The 14,793-nt window shown below is 40.9% G+C and overlaps 1 protein-coding gene across 2 annotated transcripts in view; it reads right to left on the reverse strand.

Annotated features, from left to right (window-relative positions):
• The window catches only part of adam15 (ADAM metallopeptidase domain 15), a 46,625-nt gene that overhangs the window by 18,885 nt on the left and 12,947 nt on the right, over window positions 1–14,793 (reverse strand). For both annotated transcript variants that reach the window (XM_083679159.1, XM_083679160.1), the window contains exons 5-17: window positions 14,576–14,652; window positions 13,841–14,054; window positions 13,678–13,743; window positions 13,342–13,413; window positions 9,425–9,594; window positions 8,360–8,444; window positions 7,989–8,137; window positions 7,083–7,260; window positions 5,146–5,238; window positions 4,650–4,845; window positions 1,891–1,999; window positions 1,062–1,257; window positions 787–864 (exon numbers count right to left, since the gene is read on the reverse strand). In XM_083679159.1, coding sequence (XP_083535285.1) covers window positions 787–864; window positions 1,062–1,257; window positions 1,891–1,999; window positions 4,650–4,845; window positions 5,146–5,238; window positions 7,083–7,260; window positions 7,989–8,137; window positions 8,360–8,444; window positions 9,425–9,594; window positions 13,342–13,413; window positions 13,678–13,743; window positions 13,841–14,054; window positions 14,576–14,652 — 1,683 coding nt within the window. The remainder of the gene's footprint in view (window positions 1–786; window positions 865–1,061; window positions 1,258–1,890; window positions 2,000–4,649; window positions 4,846–5,145; window positions 5,239–7,082; window positions 7,261–7,988; window positions 8,138–8,359; window positions 8,445–9,424; window positions 9,595–13,341; window positions 13,414–13,677; window positions 13,744–13,840; window positions 14,055–14,575; window positions 14,653–14,793) is intronic.

Consider the following 14,793-nt stretch of genomic DNA (forward strand, 5'->3'; position numbering starts at 1 on the left):
CATACCGCCAAAAGAACAACGCAGTGGCTTAAGGATAGAAAGGTGAATGTCCTTGAGTGGCCAAGTCAGAGCCCTGACTTAAATCCGATAGAAAATCTGTGGATGGACTTGAAGAGAGCAGTCCATCGCCGCTCACCCCGGAATTTGACTGAACTCTGTCTGTCAATTCTGCAAGGAAGAATGGGTAAATATTCTCCAATCTAGGTGTGCAAAGCTAGTAGAGACATATCCAAACAGATTGATGGCTGTAATTGCAGCAAAAGGTGGCTCTACAAAGTATTAAATCAGGGGATTGATGACTTTTCCAACCCTGTTATTCTTGTTTTTCATTTTTTATACATTTTCAGAACTGTTTTTCATTAGTTTGATGTTATATGGCTAAATTTGTACATAAAGCTGGAAAAAGTTTTTTTTTTAATGGGTTTTGATTTCAGGCTGTACGACAAATATAGTAACTATTTCAAAGGGGTATGATGACTTTCTATAGGCACTGTATGTGAAGACCAGTGCTCGACCACAACACCAAATTTTAGAAAGAGCTATGATCAAAACAGCACTCTTCACAGAATGTTCTTCATCATACATGATCTGATTCCTTTTAGCACTATTTTAAAGCTCAAATATACATATCGGACCTTTAAGGTAAGGTTTGGGGGTAGGGTAAGGATGGCTAAGGGCAGTTTCTACCTCAAGCATGGAGAACAACATCATTAATTTCTCTCAACCACAACCTTATGACTTTGACCTATGACACTCATAAGGGACGGTTGATGCTAGCTTGCTCACCCCATGGCCATTGCACTTGCTGTGGCACTCCTCAACGCCAAACACAGACACATCCTGACACCGCTGGTTCCAGCACGCCTGGATCAGTCACCACATCAACAAGAGTGCATTTCAGTGCATTTAATAATTTCGGATATTTTTACGCATTCGGATAACTGTATCAATGTACAAATCAGTGACATACACATTATTATATTATACACATTTGTACTTGTAAAATCATCCAATAGGCTAAGGAGCTGTGAGGCCTGATCTATGTCTCTAGAGATGCCAACCTTGCCAGGCCCACAGGCAGTGCCCTGTGCCACCATGGCGGGGTCCGAGACATCGTCGCCCAGGTGGAAGTAGGTCCCCCTGCAGACAAAGTCGCTGTAGTTGAGTCGAACTTTGGTGGTCAGGATTTCTGCATTGGTGCCAAGCAACGGACGGTCGTTCCCGCCCTGGCACTGGATCCTCCCACAATGCACGTCTCTGCAGAAAAGAGAAATGGTCACAAAAACTATATACACTGTGTTGTGGATGTTTTAACTATTATGCTTTAAATAAATCTCCAACATAAGACCAACTGAAAAATTAAATACATAAATAAGAGTGGCCTGAGGTGGTCCAGTGGTCTAGTACCATAGCCTTCAGTGCACACATATTCCAATGTCGTCATTAGTTTGAATCCGGCCCATTCCCTGCTGAGAAACCCTCTCCTCCTGACTTCACATCTTTCTCCACTATCTCCACTATCTCTTTACATTTAAAAAAACATGAAAGAAGTGGAACTGCCCATTCCAAATAATAATACAAAAATGAAGAATACATCTAATGTAACAGGTACAATCCGTCTGCCCCTGGCTGGATTCGATACCATGTCAAACACGTACTTATGAACCATTACCCAAACAAAACCTAGGTTTTGGTTGGCCGATGGCGACACTACTTCAAGGTTTCAAGTTGCCGAAGTAATCTGCTACAAGAACTAACTAACTAACTAACTAACTATGACTCTATCAACCACCACAGACAAATTAAAATAAGATTTAACAATGACAGAACAAGCGGACAAGACAATACAACAGACATGATATTCCGGTTCTTTAGTCTTGTGGTACTTACGAGCTAGAGCAGGGGATGTAGGTTCCATTGACCAGCTGACCACAGTTGCCATATTTGTTGCCCTGCTTGTTGACTGAAGAAAAGCAAACAGCCGGTGCATGTGTGGAATCTGGAAGGTAGAAGAAAGATGTAAACAGCAATACATTTCTTGAAGTCTTACAATAAAATTGTCTGGGCACTGACTCCTGAATTTATGAGCAATCAATTCTACGCTTCTGGAACTTGAACAGTATGTGGCTATATATTATGCAATTGCCCATAAAAAAAACATTGTCTTTCACCAGACACTACTAATATTCTGCAACTCTTGAGAGTCATGCTCTGTTCTACCTTATGCTTATTGGATCTCACCCCGCACACCAAATGGCAAAATTATCCAAAGGACCTGGTGTCCAAAATAGATAATACTTCAAGGACATACAGTGCCTTTGGACAGTATTCAGACCCCTTCACTTTTCCCACATTTTGTTGTGGTATAGACTAAATTTAAAATGGATTAAATTAAAAGAATTTGCCATCAATCCACACACAATACCCCAGGATGACAAAGCAAAAACAGGTTTTTAAAATTGAATCCTAATCTACACAGTGTGTAATTGATTCCTATGCAAATCAGAGACCCTATAAAACAAACATATTAATTCCAAAATTACATGAACTATTATCCTTGCATTAAGATGGACTCAATTCAACTTATTGAGTGATTTGTTGATGATATTTTTGCATTTTAGCTAATTGTAAGAGTGTCATAGCAAAGGGTCTGAATACTTATGTACATGAGGTATTTCTAAAAACCTGTTTTTGCTGTGTCATTCTGGGGTATTCTGTGTGGATTGATGACAAATTCTTTTCATTTAATCCATTTTAAATTGAGTTTATAACACAACAAAATGTGGAAAAAGTGAAGGGGTCTGAATACTTTCCGAAGGCACTGTACTTGCTCCCAATACTAAAACATGTCACACAGGGTCACCATGGTATCAATCCCAGTCATTGGGTCCTGACAACAAATCAATCGAACTCACTAGGCCCTATTAGGTGCCTACATTGGTAATTTGCAGTGCCCTGTGTGAAGTAATGGGACAGTGAAGGATTTTTTCTTCTTTTGGCTTTATACTCCAAAAGTTAGGGATTTAAATCAAATATTGAGGTTAAAGTAGAGATTTTCAGCTTTTATTTGATGGTATTAATGTGCATATTGGTTTCACCATTTTTAAATTGCAACTGTTTTATACATAGTACCCCTATTTCAGGGCACCAAGAGTAATAGGACAGATTAATATAATGTCCAAATTAAGCACTCATGTTTAGTATTTAGTTGACAATCCTTTGCATGCTATAACTGCCTGAAGTCTGCGACCCATTGACCCCACCAGACACTGGATATCTTCTCTTGTGATGCTCTGCCATGCCTCTACTGCATCTTCAGTTGTTGTTTGCTATGAGGTTTTTTTGCCTAGAATCTTATCATCAGGAAATTAATAGCATGTTTAATTGGATTTAAATCTGAAGATTGACTTGGCCAGTCAAGAACTTCCCACTGTTTTGGGTCATTGTCTTACTGTATGATGAAGTGCCATCCAATGAATTTGAGCATTTGCTTGTACTGGAGCAGACAAGATGTTTCTGTACACAGAAGACATTCTGCTGCTGCCATCAGCAGTTACATCATCAATTAAGACAAGTTAGCTAGTTCAGGTTGCAGCTATACATGCCCAAACCATAACACCCCCTCCACCATGTTCCACAGATGAGGTGGTATGTTGTAAATTTTTGGCAGATCCTTTTTTAGGTACTTTTTAGGAAATTGTAACCTAACTATCCTGTTTGAGGATTAGTGGTTTGCACCTTGCAGTGAAGCCTCTGTAGTTCGGCTAGTGATGTATGGTAGTCTCTGACACATTCATGACTACCTTCTGGAGAGTGTTCTTGATCTGTGGGACAGTTATTTTGGGGTGTTTCTTAATTATGGTGAGCATTCTTCAGTCATCCACTGTAGAAGTCTTCCTTGGCTAACCAGCTCATTTGCCATGGCTAAGGTTTTCAAAATGTTTTCTTTTTATTGATGTTTCAAACTGTTGATTTTGGCAAGCCTAAGGTTTTTGAATGATTTATTTTGCCCAATAATGGCTTCCTTGATTTTCATTGACACCTCTTTGGTCCTCATGTTGACAGACTCCAATAGCAGAATCCAAAGGCAAATGCAAAGCCTTGAATCAATACTAGACGTTGAGCTCTCTTGTGCCTGCATAAATTATGTGAACACACCTTACTAACCTGAAACACATGTGAAGCCAATTGTTCCATTACTTTTGGCGCCCTGGGACTATGTATAAAAAGTGCTGTAATTTCTAAATAGTGAAACCAATATGTACACAAATACCATGACATGAAGGTTGAGAATCTCCACTTTGACCTCGTTGTTTGATTGCAAATCCTACCTTTTGGAGTATAGAACCAAAAGAAGAAAAAATGCTTCACTGTCCCATTACTTACACAGGGAACTGTATATAACATCTGACTAAGAATCTAACTGGTGTCAATCCCAGTCATTGTGCACTGACAATATCTATCTAACTAGGTCCTCACATTGATATCAATCCCAATATTAGAGCCTGACATAGCACAAATCTAACTCACTCGGTTATTGATAACAATCCCAATATGAGAGCCTGACATAGCACCAGTCTAACTCACTAGGTCCCCACATTGATATCAATCCCAGTGTCAGAGCCTGACATAGCACCAGTCTAACTCACTCGGTCCCCACAACATCTGGCACTGGGAGTTGAGGCTGACGCAGACCCCACTGTAGCAGTAGGAGGCTCCTCCCTCGCAGGGCTCGCCATTCTTCAGGAAGACGTTGGGGGGGCAGTAGGGGGAGGTGCCGGTGCAGTGCTCTGACAGGTCACACTCCCCCAGGGGCTCACGACACACCCACCCAGCTGTACGGAGCTGGAGGACACAAAGGAGACTTAGATATATTACTTGACTACTTAACACGAGACTAGATAAATTAATTTGTAATAACGGTCATGAATATCATTAATATGCTTATACATATGCTTTAGAAAATGTTTGTAAATAGAAAAAAATGTACACTTGTACCCCAATGAGAATAGTTTATTCATATTTATTCATGAAAGCTATCATAAGGTACTACCATTTTAGAATTCGGGTGGCAAGTCCTGAGTAATGAGTTTGCATGAGTGACAGAGTGAGTGTCAGTCAACGTTCAAAGAGGGGTTTGCCCACCTTGCAGTTCTCACAACAGATGCCATCGGAAGAACACTGTGCACCAGGAACCAGTTTACAGGTGGTGGCGTTGCAGCACGGATCCTTACACTCCTGCCATATTAAAACAGAAGGAATAGTGATTGATGATCATGAATAAACAGAAAGGCTACAGTGGACTACTGTAGTAACGGTATACCGCTAAGCCATGACACTGACACAAGCTTGGAAAACAGCTATTTCACCGACAGATCTCATCTGAATCCACTAGTATAAATGAGTAATTGCTGTTTTATTGTCCTGAAACGTTCAAAAGGGTACTCACACTCAAACCATATAGAAAGAAACTTCAGAGGTCAGGATACTAAGACATACAGCTCTGGAAAAAGTTAAGAGACCACTGCAAAATGATCAGTTTCTCTGGTTTTACTATTTATAGGTATGTGTTTGAGTAAAATGAAAAGGTTTATTAAAATGGTTTATTCTATAATGACAACTGGTCAAAATAACAAAAAAGATGCAGTGTTTTCAGATCTCAAATAATGCAAAGAAAACAAGTTCATATTCATTTTTAAACAACACAATACTAATGTTTTAACTTAGGAAGAGTTCAGAATAACCCTGATTTACAATCACAGCTTTCATGCGTCTTGACATGCTCTCCACCAGTCTTTCACATTGCTGTTGGGTGACTTTATGCCACTCCTGGCGCAAAAATTCAAGCAACTCGGCTTTGTTTGATGGCTTGTGACCATCCATCTTCCTCTTGATAACATTCCAGAGGTTTTCAATGGGGTTCAGGTCCGGAGATTGGCCTGGCCATGACAGGGTCTTGATCTGGTGGTCCTCCATCCACACCTTGATTGACCTGGCTGTGTGGCATGGAGCATTGTCCTGCTGGAAAAAACAATCCTCAGAGTTGTGGAACATTGTCAGAGCAGAAGGAAGCAAGTTTTCTTCCAGGACAACTTTGTACACGGCTTGATTCATGTGTCCTTCACAAAGACAAATCTGCCCGATTCCAGCCTTGCTGAAGCACCCCCAAATCATCACCGATCCTCCACCAAATTTCACAGTAGGTGCGAGACACTTGTAGGCCTCTCCAGGTCTCCGTCTAACCATTAGATGACCAGGTGTTGGGCAAAGCTGAAAATTGGACTCATCAGAGAAGATGACCTTACTCCAGTCCTCTACGGTCCAATCCTTATGGTCTTTTGCAAACCTCAGCCTGGCTCTTCTTTGCTTCTCGTTGATGAAGAGCTTTTTTCTAGCTTTGCACGACTTCAGCCCTGCCCCTAGGAGCCTGTTTCGAACCGTCCTCGCCGTGCACTTCACCCCAGCTGCCGTTTGCCATTCGTTTTGTATGTCACTTGATTTCATCCTACGGTTGGTTGAGTAACATACAAATGAGTTGGCGGTCATCCCGGTGAGTGCAGAGTCGTTGTCGCCCTCTGCCAGTCTGTAGCTTTGTTGTCCCTAATATCTGCTGTTTGACCTTGTTCTTATGAACCGCCGTCTTTGAAATTTTAAGGATGGAAGCAACCTGACACTCACTGTATCCCTCTGCCAGTAAAGCCAGAATTGAACCCTTCTTTTCCTCACTCAAAACTTTTCTTTTCAACTCTTTTGGCATGGTCAATAGTTATTTTTTTTATTCCAATTACTTTTGAGGTACTACTAGCACTGTTTTTGCCATCCAGCTGGTCCTATTGTGAGAGGATAGTGATGACCACAGCAGTGGTTTTTATACTTTTCCTGATTAAATAAGATTTGGTTCACGTGATCACCTAATCAGTACCTAATTAAGTAGAATGAGGTGTGCCTGTATTGGTATTCAACAGACACTGGAATGGAATGGCTGCCATACATGTAGAGATGCTGATTTAAGAAAAATTTGGAGTGGTGTCTTAATTTCTTCCAGAGCTGTATATTCCGATGCAGTTTATCCTGATACGTACGTCAAGCAGGCCGCAGTCACACTCCTCCCCCTTCTCTACGTAGAGGTTCCCGCAGCGAGGCCCCCCGAGGAGCTTCTCAGGCTGAGGTATGTTGAACAGGCACATCCCCACGCCATGGAGCAGGCTGAGGGACAGGTCCTGGGCACTGCAGCTGCTGAATAGCTGGCCAGGCATGGACCTGAGGCAGGGGTCAGAGTGCACAAGGAGAGTCAGTGAAGGAGAGTATAGAAGCACAGAACTCCTTATCCAATCAAAGGGCCTCTTCACACAGAGAGAGTACGAGACATGTGCAAAACATAACCTCCACTCCCTATACCTTCTTGCCTTCGACCACTGTTTCTCTAAATTCCCTGATGGAAATACCTTAAAAAATGCCAACAGCAACTACAGTAGATGTATAATTAGGGTTAGGGTTAGGGTCTTATTTTACTAATCAGCAACCTTTTATTTTAGTCGTCTTTTATTTCAGACTGGCGCTTTTATTTCTGCCTTTGAGAAGGGCTGGAGGGTGAGGAGAGAAAAGATGTGAAAAATTGCAAACACAATTTCTCCCCAGTTAATTCACAACGGTTTCAGTGACTATGGGACTTGAAATAAGCATATGTTGTGGGATAACATAACTACTGTAATGGAGTCCTGCTTGTCCAAATGTAATTAACTTGTTTCCAACTGACATTAGCTGACATACCATTGAGGTGTAAAGAGAAAACGATGTGTGGAATGTAAGATCTACGAAAGGCAGCTCTAGCAAGAGATAGATACCAAGTCTGCTACTGTGTCCACACACACACACACACACACACACACACACACACACACACACACACACACACACACACACGGGGGTCAGGCAGTGAGGGGGCAATCAGACTGACCTGTGTTAGCATGTCAACCCCCCCAACTCACCCAGTAGAGGGCTCCATGATGCAACCTCCCAGGCGTGGTTCGTTCTGGCACTGGCAGCGCCGCTCAGCTGTGTCGTGGCTCATGCCCAGGTTGTGGCCTAGCTCGTGGGCAACGGTGGATGCCACCCCCAGCACACTGACCAGATGATCCTGCAGAGGGACAGAGAGAGACAGTAGGGAAAGTGAGAAAGAGAGAAATCATCCACTTATACTGCTAACACAGCCTGCAAATATCACAAACAAAGCAAAAATTGCCACAAGAGGGCATCCTCCATCCACCCCTACAGACAAAGCTAATGTGGTATGACATCATCTTCTACTTACTGTATATTCACAAAGCACATTGACTTGCAAAGCACCGTGCTAACTCACCACGTTGACACCTCCAGATCGGTCTTTGGAGCACATGGATGATTGGGACGCCATTCCAACCGTGGTTCCGTGAAACGCGTCGCCCCTGGATCGAAAACACATGCAGTTGATTTTACCCACTGCATTGTGGGCACCATGTACCTAGCGTCATGATAAATAATCACTAGAACCATAAGCGTTTGAAGTAATGTGGCTAACGAAAAAAAACAAAAAACGTGTTATAGTCGCTAATACAGTATAGATGAAAAAACTATTTCTGAAAATAAATATTCTAATCTGCATAGTTTTTGACACTGTCTCCATTTCTGGGATGATGGGGAAAGCAAAATAATGAAGAATATTCAATAATATTATGGTGGGATCACATTTTGCAGCCAAATATTACCATCTTCATATCAGTATGCAGCACTGGGTTATGATGTTCCACTTTACCAGCCTATTACAGAATAACTAATATAGGCCTACACATCCAACATTTTGAAATAGTAGATCTACATGGCTGTGAAAAAGTATTCGCCCCCCTGCACAATTTTCACATTTTGTTACTTCAAGCCTTGAAATTGAAATACATTAAATTGGGATTTTTTTCCCACTGATCTACACAGCCTAGTGATCACTTTCAAGGTGAAAGAAAAATAATAAAAATAATAAATTCAATCATTTAATAAAAATGAAAAAAAGAGAAGACCTGTGTTGTGGTTCTCCTACAATTAGCTCAAATGGAAAAATGTCTTCACCAAGTTACACAATAAGTTAAAGATCCCCTCCAGTCAGTTTAATTGACCCCCACAATGAATTCGGGAAGGGGACTATGGATCAGTCTGTTCGCATGTCACACGCTTCATCTCCGACACCACTGGGACAATTTTGTCGAGATTGTTGGGAGTTTCGAGGTGACGAGGATTCATCTTGTGAAGGTGTGGCTAAAGCGATTATGTGGTTATCATTAAAAACTTCATATTACAGTGCAAAGAGGAGAGCTCACCTCTTATGACCAGGTCAGTGCACATTTCAAATGACACCCTTGTAGCTAACATTTTCAGTTAATCTGATCACTCGACTCACATGACAAGTTGGGCGTTGTCGTGTCGCAGGCGGGGCAGCAGCTCTCTGGTGCGCCACTCCAGGAAGCGGTTGAGGGTCTCAGTGGGGCTCTTGTCCACCTGGATCTTGTCCTGGTCACTCCAGATCTCCAGACCAGTCAGGGCCACACGCACGTTCAGAGGCCGGTAGAACTAGTTGAAGAATAGATATCTTTTTATATCAGTATGTACATACAACATCACAGATGACAGAGCAAAATCAGTAAGACACATACATAGGGTCACTGTTTAAAATATGCATGTTGTCATCGTAACAACGAGCTACCTCAATGGCGTGTGCTGCGGCAGATAGTAGTTGTGAAGACGTGTGAAGTGCTGCCGAAAGCCACCACAAGGTGGAGGAAAGAGCTGTTGTTTGAAAAGATCCATCCTTCTGTGGTAGAAATTACTAATAGTACTGACATTTGTGTTCCCTTCTTGGTTTGTGATTCCTGAGTTTTGCTTAATCTTGCTAGATAGATTATATCCTTCTACGTATTACAGAATATATCCTATATTTGGTCAAACAGAGTTAATTAGATAGCAGATCAGCTCATGAATTACAGGAAGACCAACTCGTGTTTTTCAAATATCCTTATCTGCTTTTTGTCATCACGCATTCTTTCATGCACAGCAACACACGACAGCGCAAATAAGCGGGGGAAATGTTACAAGAGTAAATAGAATCATTCTCATATTTGTGCCTCTTTCAAATGTATTTGACAGGCTACTGTGTGATTTACAGAAATGAACACTGATTGATTGCTTTCGAATAATACTGTCCTTGGGCTGCTGATGAATCAACAAAAAATGGGCCAAGAGGCAACAACCATTGTGCGCACAACTGACATTTTTTTTCTGGGTGCTTTGCTAAATTTTCTTCTGCAGTATACTAGGCTTGTATTATTAAACTAAATTACAATTTGTCACATCTTTCCCCATTGTTTTATCGTGCATGTTTTTATCGTGTGTGTCATATTTTGAAAACATAGAATATAACTTGAATCTCCTCTTCTCAATATCTCAGAATGGATCATCAGTAATCTAGAGAAGTTGATAAATTCACTGAGAAACACAATCACACCTTCCCCCCCACCAACACCCCACATTGTAGGTTAGATCGCTGCCCATTACAGACCGATTCCATAGAGGGCATTTGAGGGTTTGTAGAAATTATGTCTTTACATTCCTAGTGTGTGGCAGTTCTTTTTTTAAAGCCCGCTGAATGTTTTAATTTTGTTTTAACGAAAAGTCTAGATTTACTGGTGATAGGCCTAGTTGATGTCAAATGTAGCAAACAAAAATATCAAACGTATGTATATACTTATAAACTTATGTATGTCCTTATGTATACTTTGTTTTCTTTAATTGTGAATCAGTGAACATGAAGCAACACATTTGACTTGTGCACCCTCCCTTCTCCCAACATATCTAATAATGGAACATCCACCAACTCCTATTGTCACGCTTAATCATCAACATTTCTAAATACAACTATAGAATTAAAAGTGTATGAGTGTTAATTGCAGTTTTTTTTTATAGCCCACTAAATGTTTTAATTTATTCCAAGTTTTAACCAAAACTCTAGATTTACTGGTGAGAGGCCTAGTTGTTAGACATTTCTAAATGCAACTACAGAATTATAGAAGTGTATGAGTGCTAATATCCTACATAGGAGTTGTATTAAGAGTCACTGGACACACTGTGGACTGGTTCATGCTGATGTTTTTTTTTTATTATTATTATTCAACACTGTTCTTGATCACATTCCGGATGGCCCACCTTCCAGCTCGATAACGACTGGCAGAACCTTCCTTAAGTGACCCATGTGCTTGTTGCAGGCTGCCCTTTGTCAGCTTCTCTTCACAAAATGTAGTAATGGCTGTAATAAGATCATCTCTTCTTGTTCTTTAGTTTCACCTTCCTATTGGTGTACTGTTTTATTGTTTGCCAGACAAGCTCAATGGGGTTGAAGTCAGGAGACCTGTGTGTGAAAGAAAACTTCATGTTAATTGATTTCAATACAATGTTTTACATTGCTCAGTACATTAAACAGCAGGAAAATGGCAAGGATTGTGTCAATAACTTACTCTACTGGTGTCTTGACCAAGTTTATTCCCTCATTTGCGATGCAAACTTTGGCTGTGGTGTTTCGGATCTGCATTAGTTACCAAAAAAGGTGATATCATTATCAACATTACAGTGTGTATTATTATAACAACAATTTACAATATTTTAGATTGACAATTTAAGTGCATGCCTGCTCTACTTGGTTGTTGTTCTTGTCATGAATCATGGGGTCCACCTTGCAGGAGAATTCCATCATAAGCTTTAACCCTTAAAAAAATAAACATACAGTAAGGGCGTGCAAACTAACAGGCTTATAAGCATAACATAAATTAAGTAATGGGACAGTCAAACATTTTTTCTTCTTTTGGCTATACTCTATACTTGAAATCAAACAATTACTATGAGGCTAAAGTATTCTCAGCTTTTATTTGATGGTATTTGTGTACATATTGGTTTCACCATTTAGAAATGACAACACTTGTATACATAGTCCACTATTTCATGACACGAAAAGTAATGGGACAATTGGCTAGACATGGGTTTCTGGTTATTTGTGCAGGCATAAGACAGCTGTCAATGTCTAGTATTGATTCTAGGCTTAGCGTTTGCTTTTGGACTCTGCTATTAATATACTGTCCCATTATTTACACAGGGAACTATATATGTGTAAGATATGGATTGAGTGCATTATTCTTACCGTGTCTTTCCAAATTTCCACTCAAGTTTCTTCAGATGAATGCTGAGGGTGTTTGTATGGAATGTATACAATTATAATCCATGAAATAAAACAGGACAAAATCGGACCTATTAGAAACTCATTTCATGCAATAGGCTTGGATGCGTTATTTTGAGAGCTTTGACTCAGGGGTTGGGTCTAGGAATTTCCGGAACGATGGTGCAGCTGCCTGGCCGAGATGGGCAGACGTAGGGAACCTTCCTCAATACTAACCCCCGAAAACAGCAAGGTTCCAATCCCGAAAACCAAAAATGTTTGCTCTCCTTTTATACATCTTAATTTAGAAATTAGCCTACCATCGGTTCTGTAGTAGTAGCAAATTACGTTGGTAAAGGAGACGAATGCAATAGGATTGCTGCGAGAATAAACGCCTCTGCTTACTGTGACAATGAATTACTCACTTTTTTATAAGTACATGTAAGCTATGCATATGATTTTGTATATTTATCTCATACAGTACGCTGAGATCTTCCCTCTAAATATTAACAACTTGTTACATGCATGTCATTGAGGTACAGCAAGCCTCTTGGTTAGAATTGATTTTAATGCGCCCCCAAAACATTTTGTGAAAAAGGCCAGTAGACCCACTACCAGTGCCGCTAACTGTGCACTGCAGTCATTGACAAATTCATATGTTAAACGGTGACCTACTGTACAGTACATAAGATCTAAGATATTGAACAGAGGCTGTGTTTTAAAATGGTAAATGCTAAGTGGGATGCTTGGGACGAGCCAACTTTGTCACCCTGTTGAAGTTGAGATTTAAAATGATAAAGGTTAAGGTTAGGTAAGGGTCATGGTCAAGTTAGGGCTAGGGTAAGGGTAGGGGTTAAGGTTAGGGTTAGAGTTCAGGGTAGGGCCATCCCAAGGATCCCACTTAGCATCTACCGTTTTTAAACAGTGACAACCCTAAAAATGCAATGTGACGGATTACTTTCTTTAACTTTTACTTGTATCTAGTTCCATATATCAAATACATCTAGCTGAAATAAATTGAAATGTACATAATTAAACACAATTCACGTAGATGTTATATTAAGAACCACAGAATAAATATTTGTAATAATATAACTATGACTTATAGTTATAGTTACCCAGTCTACTTGGTTGGCCACATCCAACATTCGATAGAGGATGGTCTTGTTGTTCTTCTGATAGTTGAGATACTGCAAGAAGGATAGTGATGGAGAAGGAACAAATCCAAATGACATTGGATTAGTCTCAATGTTCTGAGGTTTCTTCAGAATGCTATGATATGTCACACTGTATGATATGTTACACTATGGGACATTATGCTTCAATATTGATGCATCTAAATGCAAGCAAGGAGGTCCATACTGAACTATGTTTACTACTTTCAAATTAAACAACTTCACTATATCTACATAATGTCATATTATGCATTGCCCTCAAAGGGAACCTTGAATTACCTCTTTATGATCAGCAACAAGCACCAGCTCAATGTATTTGATCTCGGAGAGGATGTCCCTCTTACTCTGCAAACAGTAAAGTGAAAAACAAAAGAAATGTCTTCAACACATTACCAGTTTAAATACCAGGAAAACATTATATTGAGCTACAAGAGTTTCTCACCCTGTGCACTTGTGGCAGAATGTAGATAGGGGGTACAGGCATGTGGGATACCCCACAGCCCCCCGAACTGGATCCCTCCAGTGGTCTCGTTGGGTAGAGTAGGTGCATCCCCTCCTCTTCTGCCCCTCCACTCTCCTCCGCACCTTCCTCACCCCCATGGTCTTCCTCGGGCTGAAGCTCGAAGCTCAGGGTGGAGTTGATGGCCACCACACCCCTGGGAGCGTGGAAAACGTGTATAGCAGGGAACACAAAATGGCTTCAAAATAGAAATGGTTCAGTTTGACCTATGAACCCCAACCCTCCTGAACCCAATACTGGGGCCTCATGTTCCACAAGGTCCTCCTACGTACGTAAACATAATCCCTCTGTTCTGTACAAACATACAAACGACAATGTTCCAGAGGTCTTTCTCTTGCCTGGCAGGTCAACGTTCTTGTTGATTAATCCAGATTGGATTAAGGAGAGATCAAAAGATCATGGTCGATCAGACACCTTCGCTCACGTAACCATGACAGAGCTTGTACCGCTGGCAAAGGTGAATTGAACACATTAACCCCACTTTAACTGTCACACGCTCTTCCTGCCTTGTTACGTTCTGAAAATGTCTGTAACTAAGAAAAGGTCTGTGACTGACTACATTTTATTGCACTAAATGTCTATATTATAGTGCAGAGAAACACATGTAGAGCAGATCGGACTGTGGTTTTGAGTGAGAGAAAAATACTAATGTCTTACCTGAGTCCAGAGCAGGTACTGAGAGCCACCCTAGACTGTGGGAACCCCCTCACTGAGCCATGGTAGTAGCAGTGAGTCTGAAAGAGAAGAGCCAGGCTCCTTTTAGAAGGATGGTTCAGCCTTTTTCATGATGAGGTGAATATGCATCTCACCCTCAGTTGTTACAGGCCCGTAGTGAATGCATCTGTTAAATCCCTTCTGTGTCCAATAGACCCTAG

This window comes from Argentina silus, assembly GCF_951799395.1.
Source record: "Argentina silus genome assembly, chromosome: 10".
Lineage (NCBI taxonomy): Eukaryota > Metazoa > Chordata > Actinopteri > Argentiniformes > Argentinidae > Argentina > Argentina silus.